Source organism: Calonectris borealis, chromosome 3 (assembly GCF_964195595.1).
Source record: "Calonectris borealis chromosome 3, bCalBor7.hap1.2, whole genome shotgun sequence".
Classification (NCBI taxonomy): Eukaryota; Metazoa; Chordata; class Aves; order Procellariiformes; family Procellariidae; genus Calonectris; species Calonectris borealis.
This window is the reverse complement of record NC_134314.1, coordinates 59839743-59855946: the sequence shown is the minus strand read 5'-3', so window position 1 is coordinate 59855946 and position 16204 is coordinate 59839743. Positions and strand designations below refer to the sequence as shown.

Here is a 16204-nt window from a genome sequence, read left to right as displayed (position 1 = left end):
TTTCTGGAAGTGACAGAAGGCATTGGACCTCCTTCTGATCTTTATACCCACTGCCTGCTTCTCCGAGCTCCCTGGATTCTCCTTCAGTGACTAGAAACGCAAAGATGTAAAAATTGCCCAAGAACTGGATCCTTGACTACATAGTTCCGAAGCATCTGAAAGTCCATCAGTTGAACAACAGACTAAATGAGAGAAGCTATTGTATCTGGCCACAGGATACACACATGTAACCATGATTTTTCCTTATTTCTGTAAAACTGTCTTTATAAATTTTACTGTTGTATTATTCTTATTTGGTTGTTGTAAAAGCCCTGGTTTTCAGCTACGAAAATGAGATGTCTTTCAGCAACCAGCCTTACATAAGAAAACTTCATGACAGATAGTGTGGAGAGAACACCGAAACTCCTAGTATTTTATGCGACTATTTGCAGTGGGAACTGCTTGGGGATCCAATAGTGGATCCTTCACTTTACCATGCCATTAACCCCATGCCATTAATATAAACATAGTACCTTTTTACCGGAATAAGTGAAAAAGAATCAAAAAGTTCAAGAAATCTTGCACAGAAGTAATTAATAAGAACAGCCTTTTAGAAGCCCTTTTTATTGTCCAGAGAGTTTAAGTCCTACAAGAACAGAAAAGGTAAAATATGCCAAAGAGGAGAGGTAAAATGGAAGACTCAGTGTAAGATCTTTATCATCAAGATAAGATGACATTTGAGGCAGTATCACTTCACGTATGTTGTGTTCTTGAACTTGTTTTACACTTTCAGATAAGAACATTTGCAGAAAGATCCTCACTGCTAACATTCTACTTCTTTTTACAAAGTGAAAGAGAGAGGGAATGAGAGACAGCACAAGAGAAAGAAAAGGGGATGTAGTGCTAAAGTGCAATACAAACACTTACGAATGACTGTCTTTTACAGTTATCCACCTGCAACACTTAACCACACCACGGATGCAGAAGTGTAATGATGATAGCCTATTTAGCTATTATATGATTTTGATCCATGGATCTCAAAGATGGCTAAGCAGTATTACCTCCATCCTAAAGAACCAAACAATCAGCTAATATGCCCAAGGTTTTGGAGAAGGTCAGTGTGACATCTGACGCTAGAATCCAGATTTGTCAATCCCCTCTCACCTTAAAACACTTTCTGAAACAAAGGCTGACTACAGTCTTTCTAAACCCATATTCCAGGATTACGCTAAAACAAGCAACTAAACAAGATACAAATTTCTAAATATGGCCGCACAGAATAGACTTCAACCCCTCTGCAATCTTCTGCCACGCTTGTGCCACATCCTTGACCTTCAAGCAGCACATGGCCTAAGGAAAGCACCTCAAAAGTTCCACGCATTTCTGTAGCGTACTGCACAAGTCAGCGAGGCACATCAGAACAGCCTCAGCAGACTCATCTTTCTACTAATGCACTTGAGAACGCTGACTGAAAGCAGACTCAGACTACACTTGTGCTGCCTCATAGCAGGACTCATACCAGCAGTCCTGTGAAAATAAGAAGATACAGTAGAAAAAATGGAGCAAGAATTTAAAAACTTGTTTTAGGGTTTGATGTGTTTGGTTTTGCGTGTTCTGCATTTTATATCTTCATGGTTGTAGAACTGGCAGAATTACAATGCCTCATAAGACTGGCCCTAGATTTTAGAGGAAGTCTCTCCTTTATATCTCTTTTCCAAATCCCACCGTATTCTATTCTCAGTTCTCACGTGTAGCATGAAACCACTCAAATTTTGTCAGCCTCAGCAAACTGAATTTCGTCCTATGACAAGCATCATAAAGCTGAAAGCAGTATAAGTTCAAAAGGGTAAAACAGAAGCACTGCATTTGATTTCAGACATTTATTTGCTTAAAAACCGATATACCAAATAACTCATTCCATGCATATATTTTCCTCCTTTTAGTATAAAAGGATGAAAGAGCAATTATCTCGAGCTCTGGGCACTCTTGTTAAATATTTAAGAATCCTATTATAAATTACAACTCTACCATTTTCACTTGACCTCATCTTCATGTGATCTTATTAACACAGCAGCTGAGACTTCCACCACGCAGTCAAATATGCAGGTTATCACTGGCTGATTCAATTACCCCAATACACTCCTGACCTTTGCAAAGTCCTCTCTCCTGCTTTCCATAGCGGGCAATGGTGAGCTCCAGAGGGCAGAAAGGAGACAGCACAAACCCCTGGTTAACAAGAGTGAACCTTGAAGCCCCAGAAGCATGCACGGCCAGGCACTTTCCTTACAAAGACAGGTGGGTAACGTAAATGCACTTCTCACAATGGAAAGAACTAGCAGCCGCTGCTAGGGAAGAAAACGAAGGTTCCCCTTCCCTCATCCTTCCCATTTTCTCACGTATATCAACACTGACCAACCTGTGTGCTGATGGACTTACCCGAGCAGAGGGATTTTCTTCTCACAGAACAATTACACTTCAGTGCTCCTTGGTAAAGCCACCAACCCCAAACACGAGGCTAGGGAAGATGCTGCCCCCTCCAGCAAGACTGCTTTGGTGTGATGGCCACAGCACTGCTGCTGCAGTGAAGTAACATCTCCGTGTGTTCCTTATCCCCACCTTCCCACTGTGAGACCGACTCTCTATCCAGATTCATATCTGTATTAATAACCACATGAGTAGCCAGTGAGGAGAAAGAAGGAGAGAGAATGCTGACCAAGCTGCCAATGCCCTGTTTTGGTGAGTCTTGTACACCATATCACAGGTAACACAAGGCCTCCTCACCACTGCCCCCTACCATGGGAGACCTCAGACCATCCGACTGTGAGATGACAGGTGCCACCGTGGCAGGGAGAGGGCCGCCGGGCTAATGCTGCGACTTCTAATGATCTCCTCCTGATCACAAGCTCCAGCCAAACAGCAGGTGCCCGGGTGCTGCCTCTCTGCTCTGTAACCTCACACGTCAGATGCAGCCGACCCGAGGGTGACAGATGAAGCCCGTCAGCTGCACACAGCAGAGGAAAGCAGTGCAGCGCTGCAGGCCCGTGGGACAAAGGCCTCAAGAGGGGGAAGGCGCCTAACATCTGAACTAACTACAGCTCTCACCACAATACTTTACAGGTGTATGCATAGCCACAGCAAGCCATTATGGCTACAATGCACAACTAGCAGAGGATGCAGAACACCTGTAAGAAGAATTGCTAGGACAGGGAGATGCCTCAAAACCCCTTTCAGAGGCTAGAAGTGCAAGAAGCTGGCTGAGCTACCTGGGTACGTAAAAGGGCAAAGAGCAGAAAGCACCAAAGCTTTATCAGCGTAAGACTCAAGACTGGACATGACGCAGAAAGAAAGAGGTATGATTATAGCTGAATACAAGAAAAAAGGGAGAAGTAGTGCTAAAGGAGAGAGATGTATTAAGAGCAAAGCTCCAGTGTTAAAAGTCACGTGGGATTCTCAGATGAGAGACAGATGAAGACATCCATGGCATTGTCATTATTAGAGGATATTCACAATTTTAAACTAGAAAGCAGGGCTACGCAGGATAGTCAGTTAATCTGGACTCAGAGTAGAATGAGTATCATCAGAGGCAAATACACAGTTCTGATTTTCCTATCTTTCAGAGAGAAACATTGTTCTTCAGACTTCCAAACTTTTCACTTGAAAAATGACTGACAGACACAGGAAGGAAAACAAAGATTCTCTTATGGAATTTTTAGCACCTAGCATAAGTATAGCTGGTGTGTTCCCGGGATCAGCTAGCTCTGGGACCATTAAGAGGAAAAACTGGTCAAAGACAAAAGCACCCAGAGGCTTAAAGGTACAATTTATGATTTTTATTACACATAAGAATTTGTTTACATTGAACATATCGTTGCTTCTTTAGAAAATATTTTAACATTAATTAATATTATTCTCTGTCTGGTAGACTGTCTCATCTAGTTAGCATGAATGCTGCAAGACATATTCAATTCGTACTTAAGTATAATAGTAATTCCGTTTCAGTCCATGAAATCTCTCTACTGCTTTAAGATCAATATCAGAGCATTTAACTTTCACAGTCTTTGGGGCATGGACAGATGTTGTGTCTTGAACCACAGAGAAACTCCTGATGTTAGCTGTGACCTCTATGCAGTACCTTGGTATAGTTACATGTAATAATACTTTTTTTTTTGTCAACAGTTGCTTTAAGATTTATAAAGTTGATTCATGCTGCTGTGTAAAAATGCTGACAAAAATTGTTTTCATGCTCTTAAGAAATCTATAATTTATAGTTGCACGTGTGTGTTTCTTGAACATGAAATTGTTCTACTCAGGCATAGCCTCCCTTCAGGACAATATAAAACGGCACAAACAACACAATTATGTAGAAAAGTCCTTCTGAAGAAAATCTTTAAAGTGTTAAATATGAGAAATTCGGCAGCGCTTTCAAATTTATAGCTTTTACTTTGTCTTTTCAATTGGAATGCAATCCCCCAGCAAAGCACACTGGAACAAACCATTCAGGATTCGTTTCTCTGTGGGCATCTAAAGGTGCCTGAGAAGCAATTCATAAACTCATTAAAATGTATACACATTTCTCCTCCTGCTTAAGCAGATACTTGAAGTGGGTTTTTTTTCCCAAGCAAATCGCTACTGTTTCATTAGTAACCTCCTATAACTATGTTCTGCAAATTGCATAGTGGGATTGAAAATTCAGATTTCTGGCCAGTGCTTAGATATACTTAATTGAATTCAACTGCATTAGACACATACAGGTTAAATTCTTTTTACCAGCAAGGCTCCATAACTGCAGTAACATCCACTGAAGTCTAGAAGGAAAGAGGGACATTTTGGAACAAAGGTTGCTGGCATGCAAATACCTACCACAAAAATCTTAGCTTGTACTGCTAGTGTATCAAACAAAGATATTTTTTTAAGTAATGGGAGACTGTTCTGAGAAACTGTAGAAATAAAACACACACATGAGAAATAGAAAAAAAAAAGTGACTTAAGAATTGAGTATAGCCTTGAAAAGTCCCATATTTGTCTGTCAACTAAGTTTAAGATTACAAAAAAAAAAAAAAAAAAAAGAAAAAGCTCCTGAGCTCCTGAAGGGCTAAGAATCCCTAATTAGATAAAATTAGATAAAATTAAGCAATACAAAATGCTTTTATATTGTCTCACTAGACAATAGATATTCACCCAGAAGAAAAATTTATTAAAGACCTGTGGCAGTAACAGAGTTGCTGACCAAAACATACATTAGCAAAACACATTTATTGGCTGAATTTTTAACACGTACTAAGAACATATTTACTCATCTTACTACTCAGGGAAGGTAAAAAATTCATATGCACATATACCACTACCTGGCTAATTAGAATCAGATACTGTTTTCCATCACTTCTACAAAACAAGAAATGATCAAATCCTTTACCATATGATGTTCCTGTTTAAAGAACAAGAGCTCCCACCGTAGTATTTGTACAGATGTATTTGGAAAATGAGTTTAAATAACAGTCTTATTCTATAATCTTAATACTGACTTTTAAAAACCCCGGGAACTGAACCACACATCTATTTATTTTGCCAATCAGCTTCAGCCATGTATCCATTAGGATAGCACGTATACCACACTTTTGCTGGAAAGGCTTTCTCCTTCACAAGCATCATGAACTCAAATTTCCCACTGTATTCCTTTACATACAACCATATTTGCAATCAACATTTGCCTCTTTTATGTGTATATGTTTAAGACAGTTTTTAGGTATTCTGGAAGGCTATTTTGTCAGTTAATTTCAATGAGCATATGTCTCCCCCTTATGTCATCTATAAAATAGGGAGATGAAGTAAAATGGTTTCTAAACATTCTACTTTCGCAGAAATATTTGTACCACCTGCTTAGTACTGTTGACTTACAGACATGTGTGGCAAAGTCATAAGGATCTTCAGAAAATACAAGCAAGACCGTAAAAGTGAGCAAGATTTGTGTATGCTAAATGCCTTAGGTTGACCCAAACATCATCTAAACCTTTAATGAAAGGTTTCTCCTGTTCTGTGGAGGCCAATTAACTTTACCCAGAGAGAAAGAGAGGAGTAGCAACTTAATCATAACTGTTGCAATAGAAAATGTTAACTTTAAATTACTGAAAGCCGTGTTTGCGAAACTGCAGAAACACTTTAGCACGTGCGATTTTAAGCTGATCTCAGGGGAGCGCCCGGCTGGAAGCCCAGCCGCTGGTCCCTGCTGCCGGGGGCGCCTCTCCCGCCCGCCGGCCGCCCCCCGGGAAGAGGGCTGCGATGCCGGCACGGAGGCGCGGGGCCTCGCCGTCCCTCCCAGGGACGGAGTGCGGCCGGCGCCCGCCCGGGGCGGCCAGCCCCGCGCCTGCGGGGCGGCCGGGCAGGGCACCGCGCACAAAACCACTTCCAGCAGCCGGCAAGGACCCCACGCCTGGCCGAGACCAACTTAACGCGAAGTTGCAATCCAGCTGCTTGACCGTGAAACGTTTAAAACCAGCGGAAGGGGAAAACGGACGCCACCATCCCCGCCACGCAGTGGAACGAGGGAAGCCGGAGGGAGCGCGGGTCGGGGTGGAGGGCAGAGCGCACGGCGAGGACGGCCTGACGCTCCGCGGGCCGGCCGGGCCGTGCCGCGCTCCTCGGCGGAGCCCGGGGCCGCGACCGCCAGCGGGGTGCCGGGGAGCCTCTCACGGGTACCTCAAACCGCGCTCCTCTCACCGGCCCCCTCGCCGGAGAGGCAGGCGGTGCCCCGGGCCGCGGCTCGCCCCCTCAGGCTCTCGCCGCTGCGGGGCACCTCTCCGCCGTCCCCGCGCGGGCTCGGCCCTTCCCCGCGGGGAGCGGCAGGAAGGGAAGGGACGGGACCCCCGCGCCGCCCCAGAGGGCTCTGTCCCGACGAGACTCACCCTGTGCCTGCGGCTCCATGGCGCGGGCGGGCTCTGCTGTCCGCCGGAGCGGGAGCCGCCGACCCGCGGCTCTCGCGGCGCTGACAGCCGGCGCCGGGCTGCCGCTGCCGCTCCCCTCCCCCGCGCCGCGGGAGCCGGGCGGGGCGGGCGGCGCCACCTGCCGGCCAGGCGCGGGCAGCGCCGGCGCCGCTCACCTGGGGCCGCCCCCGCCCCGGCTCCCTCGCCTCAGCGGCGGGGCCGGCCCTGGCGAGGGACGGGCGGTGGGGCCCCCGCGGTAATGACCCGTGTGTGTGTGATGACCAGGAAGAAGAGCCCTTCGGGGGCAGAGACCCGCCCGACCTGCTGCGCTTTCGCCCTCGGGGAGACAGGCCTCTCCCTGCGGCCTCCCGCGGGCGGGCTGAGAGCCATCCCTGTGGTGCCTGCAAGTCCCCTCGGGTAAGGTCGCATCTGCTGTGGTTGCAAGTAAGAGCACCATGTCTGCCCGGGAGGTGTGAGAAAGGGGAGCTCCTCTTCAGCGCCTTCCCCTGCCCGACCACCGGCTGTACGGCCTCCTGCTTCTTTTAATATGCAAATCTAATTTTATATATTGGACTCGGAGGCAAGAGCTTCCGGCTTAAGGGTCAAAAGTAGCAAAGGCAGGAGATGTTACCTCCCCACAGAAGACCCCAGTGTCCCAAGGACAAACCTCGTGTCGGCGACCCTCTCCCACAGCCCAGTGGTGCCCCTGCCCCGGGCCTGGGCCGGCCCTTCAGCTGGCCCGGGCCAGCACCCGGCTTCTGCGGCTGTATGGTCGTTCTTCGCCATCCTCCCTGCGCTGCGCCTCAGGCCATGGCTGCCCCCGCCGAGGAAAGGCACCCGGGGCTTCTCGCCAGGGGAAGCAGGGAGCCCCAGGCGCCGGCGGCAGCAAGCTCCCCGCCTGAGCAAACGGGGGTACCTGGTGCAACGGTGAAGCAGTCGGGTGCCTGAAGGAAACAAGTCTTTGGCTTACTTGAGTATCTGTGGGTTTCAGGTAGTACCTCCTATGGTAGAAGCATGGGAATACATTCAAATGAATACTGACAGCGCCTATGCTGTCATGTATATTTAGCAGTTTAGGTAAAAATGAACTTTTTTCCAGTACATAGGTCTGTATCCTGCTATTCACTGGAAGCTGCGGTGACAATACATAGTTCACAGTGCAGTGCAGATTTAGTCTAGGTTTTGCTCATGCCAACATAACGTCCACGCTTCATTACCAGTCCATGTTAACTTCACGTGTGGAAGGATCCAGAATACTTGTTTTAGCAATGCTGCATTTGCCATGGCATCCATGTATTTGTCAGTCAGACACCATATCTAATTTGTGTATATGATACTACTGAGTGCCTTCCAGGACACACTGAGGACACATAGCTTCTCAAGGCCTGTAATATTAAAAATAACGAAGCAAGAGAGTAAAGGCAGGCGAAGGAAGTATTGGACATTTGTTTGTGAAGCTATACAAACAGGTAATACTTTGAAGAAAAATACTTGAAGAAAAAAATCCAAAAGAAAATGATTATGCAGTGACATTAAAGAAAAAGAACACTTATAGGTGGAAAATAAGTTCTTTTCCTTAAAATATTGTAGAACATAGCGAAGTCTCAAATTTACTTATTTCTCAACTTTGCTGCCAAGGCAGCCTTAATTTGTATACATCTAATAATGCTTTGCTTTAATATACACACGCTGGTGGTTTTGAATTTGAATTATTGTAAAACATGAATTATGATCATTTTTTCTAGGCAAGCCTCTCTTCATTGTGATTTGACATCTCCTTAGGCTGGAATTTACCACTTACAAAAAGCAGAACAGAGGCTGTCAGAAGAATGAATTCCTGTACTCATGTTATTTCACATAAAGAGACATCCTACCGTGACAAGATTTGAGCTCAGAAATGCCATCAACTTCTGCATGAAAAAACCCAAATCCAACTCCAGCCACAAGTGCATGAAACAGCCGAGAAATTTCTCTTAACATGTGAAACTATCAGTATAATTAGAACATGTACTTTTCTGTAAATCAAGGCAGAGTCTTTTAAAGCAGCCTAAGCAGTTTCTATGAAGCATAATGAAAACTGAGCACCCAATTTACTTACAGGGCTATAACAATATTAACAACACTGTTCACGTAGAAGCATAATTAAAAATCTTACAGAGACTTATGCTGTTCAAATTACTGAACAACATAAAATTTTACTAAATTTTTAGATGCTGTATTTGATTTACTCTTTACATTCATATCTATTACTTATTTTTCCACACCAGAAATGCATTCTTCTGTAAAGAAAATCCAGGCAGTGTTTTACTTAACAAGTATTGGCAATCAACAAAACTAGTTCTACATTTAAGAGATCCATAAATATCTTTAGGGAAACAAACCGATAATCTTTATGAGATCCATAGTAAAGTGTTCATCTCATGGCATGTTACACAGGAAAAGAAATCAGTCATTTACAAGTTAATATTCTCCTGTAACATACAGTTAGGAAATCAGCATTTTAAAGATAAATCTGATTATAAAATTAACATCCCATTGAAATTATGTCATGTAATTTTAAAGTAACGGATTCATTTTCTACCTACAGTACAGTAGGACCTATTTTCATATTGTTCTGCATATACCACTGATTTGGTGAGATTCCTCATCGAATTTGCCTTGTAAGAGATTTTGTTGCACTTTTCTGTCTGAAGAGATTGACATAATTCAGTTTGTTTTCTGTCTTGAAAGGTCTTGATCAAATTGTAGCAGCTTAGTCGTTGTCTGAGAAAGATCATTGTCTCTCCCATCATGCTGGAATTAAAGACAGTTGGGTTTTGTCTGGTTTTTCTAAGAGGTCAGACAGAATAAAACAAAAGCCAAATTATTCAGTTTTTGAAATACTTATGTGTTACTGTACACTTCAGATTACACCATTTTCACAATACAGCAGTAAAAGGCATCAAATACATTTATTATGCTTATGGCATTACACTGACTGGTTTTTGTCCTCCAACACAAAAGCGACACCATCCAATCTAGTGTCAGACTTCAGTGGATCTCTCTGTGCTTGTAGGGAGTAACTACATGCATTTTGCAGGTAGAGATTAAAGCAGGATTCTGCATGATGCCGAGTGTCCTAAACTCTTAATAAATTTCCGTGGAAAATAATGAGGAAAAACTGTACTGAATAATTTACATAAGTGCAAACAGTCTAAGAACTGTGAAATACCAGTGGAAATTGTTGGTCCTTCAGGCTGAATGATTGTTTAGTAGGATAAACTGCAGCAGATGCATACATGCACTTCGTAAGAAAAATGGCAGGCCTCAGCGAGCACAACATTCTAGTCGTGATAAAAAGTTAGATCCCCCAGCAATGGGCAGGTTAAAACTTCTAGTAATATGCCATGGATGGAAAGGCCAAGGATATGCTGTGTTTCTTTTGTTTCATTAAAAGGTTGGAAAACCACACTGTCATGTGTTCAGACCAGACATTACAATTTATTTCCTTCCGTTCAGAAGTCCTTGAGTTCTTTGCTAAATGCTTTATGCTAAATGTTCAATTCTCGGCATATTGTGGGTTCCAATTTTTGAATGATACATTGAAAATGAAAACGGAATACCCTTAACACTATTTCAGAGTTTTTTCTTTAGCCTTTAGTAAGTTCTTTTGCTTTTCATCTCTTATTCTATGTATACCTAATGTTTAGGGCAATCTTGCAATTTAAAACTACAAAGTGTGAAATATCAGTGCTACTACAGCATACAACAGCGAGAAGATGTTACTTGCGTCGTAAGTTTTACAGACAGGGACTTCAGTTTAGTCTGCAGTTTCACACAGTGGGGTTCTGGCTCTATGGGTCGAAAGGTACTAGAACAATACAAAACAATATAAAAAACAACACTAAGCCAAATTATACAATTATATTATTAGAGAACAATATTACACTCACTAGACCTTACCTCTTAACACTAAGCAATACTTTTAATTCCATTTCCAGCAGCGCTTGAGTAAGAGGAAATGTGTGAGAGACTGTCTGAAGCATCCAAAAAACTCGTGAAGGAAGGAATATGTTATATATCTCCATACAAGCTCCTTTAATACTTTCCAATTCTATATTGAAATTGATAAATGTTGATATGAGGGAAGACATATTACCTGCCAGGTGAGCTTTGGGAACACCAGGATGTTACCATTGGTGATGTCCGTACCGGCACTAGGATATCCAATATCAGAAATGCTTGGAAGCACAGAATGTTCCTAGGTATTTCTGTCTGCCTCCTGCACGGGGGTCTCAGATGTAGCCTGAAGGTTATAAAAGGTTTTTTTTTAATACGTTCTGAAGATATGTGAACCCAAGACAGCTCTACTGGGTCAGATGAAAGACACACTTAGCACAATATTTATTTAAAACCGTGCTTTTTCTCTTACATTTCCCAGCCTCCAACCATTTCTAATTCAGGGACATGAATCTCAGTGGATTTCTCTTCCATGAACATATGTGGCCTCCACGGACCCACAAATTTTAGAGCCCTCTAAGGGACATCCTTTGGCAGGGAGCTCCACAGATTAGTATCTGGTACTTGAGGTCCTTATTTCTTTTGAAGCTGGTTCCCACTACTTTCACTTGAACTGAAAAGTCCAATGTATTTCTACTGACCACAGAAAAGAAATAATGTCTGGTATTCTTTAATACATAGGAGTAGAAGACCACCATGAACCTGATTTAATTGAAGGGTTTGGTGTTGAAAGACCTTGATAGGGATCTAATTGGACTTAACTGACCCCTAAAACCACTCCTGTTAGAAAAGAATCAGACTTCTTGTCTTTGGGAAAACAGTGACAGTGGTTTTGGAAAGTCAGTTTAGTCTCAAATAACCTTTTCCATGATTTCTTGGAAGTTCTGCTGCAAAACCTCTTGATATTTCTTGGTTTCATGCTGAACATAATCTTCATGACCCTTCACTCGATAAGCTGACTAATGCTGGAAGAGTGAGCTGAGTAATTGCCTTCTTTGAGTGCCCTTTGCTGAAACACATTATAAAGCACAACTACATTAAAAGAAGTGAAAACACAATTAGAGAGGGTCAGCATCTTCCACTTACATCTGTAGATAAAACATATTTCACGGTCCCACAGGCTGTTCAAAGCAGCAACAGGACTGAGCTTATGTAAATATGTTTGGTGTGAACCTTCTTACAGAAAAATACCAAAAGAAATATAACTAATCAGAATGTGCTTCATTTATGAATGTCATTTTAGATTGGTAAGTATAGATGAAAAACTAGCTGCCTTAAACACACTTTAGTTACTCTATCACTAAAAAATGAAGATAAAATTCAGAGCCAAAAAAAAAGTAAGGAACTTAGCCAAAGAAAGTCAGTCAGTTATCTTTTCTCCCATACTTTTAAATTCTTATCATTTGCTTGCTGCAAATGTCCAAAGGCACTAAAATAACCTGCCTTTAAAAACACATGCCAAATTAAAAGAAAAATAGCCATTTTTTTAGTCTAGTATATAGAAATATTTGGTTCTGCAGATGCTACCTACTCAGTTATCTTAAAATTCTATTTGTAATAAAACTTTACTCTTGGTGTATTCTTAGGCTGTGCCTTCGGTTATACATTTCTCTTTTCAACACAGTTCTAGTTTAATAGTTTATGTAACTGGTAAATCTTCAAAAGATTAGGTATTACTGAACTCTTGAATAGCTGAGTACAGGCCTTTTCTATATGTTAACAATGGCAGGTACCAAATTTAAACCCAAAACATTTTCCATTTTGGGAGCAAAAAACGGAGGAGAGGAAACCATAACTGTGGTTCTTTGAGAGACTGTGTCTGGATGTCATATGCTGAAGGGACACATCCTTTTGTCAGAGGAGCCTGGAATCTTCGAAAGAGCCAGACTTTTGGGGCCGTACACACACAATGTAAATTCACGTGCAACACCAGTGAGGGGAATAACGTCATCCTTCCATTTCTTTGTTAACTTGTGGTCTCAAATTAAGGTGACTTTGAAAGAGACTTGCTGGAGAATGATTGCAGGATCTTTACACACGTAAAGTCTTTCTTCAGTTTATGTTTGTCTAGCCAGTCCTTCAATTCAATTATTTAACCATATATCAAGAAATGTTTCCTTCTTCCAATATATGGAGCTATTGGAACTGCAGGCACAGTAAGTGACATTTCACTTCAGCCTGCTTTATATGACACACCCAACAGGGCTTCTTCCTATGGAGCATGGGACTGCAAAGGCTTAGTTGCCGCGTGCCACCAAGGCGTACTGGCTCACTGTAAAGAGAATGAGCCCGTGACAAAATAGGTGAGGCTGGAAATGTAGAGAGTTAAAATCCACCATTCGACAGAGCTGTGGTACAGGGTGGCCAAAGAGAATACTATTTTCGAAAAATGGGGATGAATTTAAAGAAAAGTATTTCAAAAGGGTAGGGGAGGAGGTTATGAAATTCATTTTAGTGAGCTAGATTAGGCAAGGTTTTGAAAATAGCTAGCTCATTGCCATGGAGGTTAAAGGAAATTAAGGGACAATTGTGACTGTTCTACTCTTTATGTTTTTAATTCTGTCTGTATTTACATGTCCCAAATGACCTTCAGAGTGCATGCACAGCCCAGCCATTGTGGCTCTGCAAATATTCTTATCTGCTTAATAAAAAAATTAATAACTTCCCCAGACTGGGGGGTCTTCCCCCACTCTATTGTCAGATGATTTCTCATTCCACCTCAGCATCTCAAAATGAAATATATTTACAATGCCTCTTTCGAAAGTCATATTTATTTTAGAAATGGGAAAATGCAGCTCAGGGAGACCAAGTAACTTCATGGTCAAAGTGAAAGGCTGCACAAAGCAGGCTCTTAACACTCATCACTGGTCAAACCTTCTTGTTATTTTCAGGGGTGGGTAGGTGTCATGGGAAAACAGTCTCGACTCAGGGAATTTCAGTTAATGTAACGTATTGCCAATTAACATAAACTTTTAATTACTGATTTAGGTATTGAGGAAAAAAAACTCCCATGAAGATAACTAGACAAACACTTAGGGAAACACATTTCCTCCTCTTTCCCCAGACTCAATTTCAGTCCAACACCACACATCACACTCGGTCCCCTTGGTGAAGCAACGAGTGGTGCAGGAGGTTGGGGTCAGTGCATAATGGTTTCTTTCTGCCACTCCTTGCTGCTTAGTCTCTTCCTCCAATTGCTTCTTACTTGTTTCCTCTACTCCAGCACGGGTTCTTCTAGGGGCTGCAGTCCCTTGGGGGCATCCCCACTCTGGTGTGCGTTACCCACAGCTGCAGTCCCTCAGGGGAGTCCCTGCCCTGGCGTAGGTCACCTGTGGCCGCAGTCCTTTGGGGGTGTCCTTTCCCCAGCATGGGTCACCCACGGCTGCAGTACCTCAGAGCCATATCTCCTCCAGCACAGAGCATCTCCTCCCAAGAGTGCATCTCCAGTGGTGTCTCCAGCCACGCTCCCTTCCTCTCCTGTGCCTCCTACCCCTAATGACTACCGTCCTTTCTTACATGCCTTTGAGCAGAGGCACCATGTGCTCCTCTGACTGATATTCTGGCATGTGGTGGGGTGTTTACGTCAGTGCCAACCCACCAGCGTAACTAAGTACTAACTCATAGAACCATACAACCATAGGACAGCCCAGGTTGGAAGTGACCTCAGAAGATCATCTTGTTCAACCTTTTATGGGAAAGGGAGCCTAGGCTAGATTATCTAGCACCCTATCCAATCATATCTTGAAAACCTTCAGTGATGGGGACTCTTACCACGTTCCTGGGGAGATTGTTCCAGTGAATATCAAGTTGAAACCTCTCTCAAAACTTCTCTCCTCTTCCTTCCTCAGTAAACAAAGAAATCACGTGTAGCAGAAGACAAGGCTGGGGCTGAGGACATAGTGGAAATAAGAAGCACTACATTAATTTTCTCACATTGGTGTGTCTACTTTGGGACAATATTTTCCTTTACACGTGTTCCTGACTCATAAGATTCTATTAAGAGATCACAAGTCTGCAAAATGGAATTTTCTTATTGGTCTAGCAGATGTTCTTAAGGTTTCTTCCAGGCTGTAAGGCTGCATAAGATGTACTAGGAACACACAAAATCATATGGAATGCATTCTAACTATGTATTTATTTTACCTTCATGTGAGCCATAGTACCTGGAACTGGATGTCATACCAGGCCTGCAGCAGAAGATAACAATTCTAACCAATAAAAAAGCCTGAAGAGGTTGCTCTTTAGTGATTTAATCTGACTTTGAAATCTTACATTTCCCCTTTTATAAGCAGATTTTCATGATTGTTCTAACGGTTCTGAAACTACTTTCCAAATTATCTTAATGGTCTGGTGACAAAGTATTTGAATAGTTTCTTTTTTTTTCCTACCATGAAGTGTTTTTTCTCCAGCTGTAGCTAACAGAATGTAAGAATGAAGATACAAACCTCGTGTGGTTTTTGAAGTTGTTTCAATGCTAAGCATTGTATGAAACGTGTTCTGTGATGGAATCATGTGCAGAAAATTATTTTCTTCTTATTAGTATGAATTAAAAACATCTGCCTGATTCTTCCACAGCTCAGTTTTACTTCAAACATCCTGACTTTCTCATAACAGAGGTATGTGGAACTGAACTTCATATCAGCTACCTGGCATTGATCACTGTGCTCCTAATCTCAGGAGAAATTTAGCAGCTGCTCCCAACTGTAAATGCTGCAGAGAGAATCTGGATGAAGATCTTTACCTGATGCCAACTGACATCTCTATTGTAACCAATAAAGTTCTGATTAGCCACTGAGGTAGTCTTTGATAAATATATAACGTGTCAGTGACAGAGTATTACGACAACTCACAGAGAACATTTAGATTATTTAGAAGTGAAATAAATACTTTTTTCCATTCCGGACTGTGTGTCTCTTCCTCTCCCTCTCAAACTTTTCCCAGTTTCTCTGGGATGAAAAGGGATAATGTAAGGTGAACAATGGAGGCTGAGCAAGTGGGAAGGCACACCAGACAGTTCACCAGAATCCAATAAAACAGATGTGGTTTCCATCCCTTCTCCTGGGCCTCTTGTTGATCTGGGCTGCTTGTTGATCTTAGAAATTCCCATGAGACCTCAGCCTTGGTGTATTGAGTCTGGCGGTTAAGTGCTCCTTGGCTGTATCAGAAACTCTGCATAGCTGAGGCTGGGGACATACTCCTACTGCCTGGCCCAGGTGTCATCCCCTGCTACCCTTATCTGAGTCGTAGCTCAAGTGGAACAACACTGAAACCTTGAGAATTTTTAGTAACTACCACCTGGGACTGTGGCC

General features: G+C 42.7%; 1 protein-coding gene across 4 annotated transcripts in view; it reads right to left on the bottom strand.

Moving 5' to 3' along the window:
* Window positions 1-6964, bottom strand: part of TPD52L1 (TPD52 like 1) — a 65952-nt gene extending 58988 nt beyond the window's left edge. For 3 of the 4 annotated variants that reach the window (XM_075145772.1, XM_075145769.1, XM_075145768.1), the window contains exon 1: window positions 6879-6963. In XM_075145772.1, the coding sequence (XP_075001873.1) occupies window positions 6879-6897 (19 nt within the window). In that variant the 5' untranslated portion in view covers window positions 6898-6963. Of the gene's footprint in view, window positions 1-6878 lie in introns of all 4 variants that reach the window. The other variant, XM_075145767.1, reaches the window with a different exon arrangement.
* Window positions 6965-16204: the final 9240 nt, after the last annotated feature.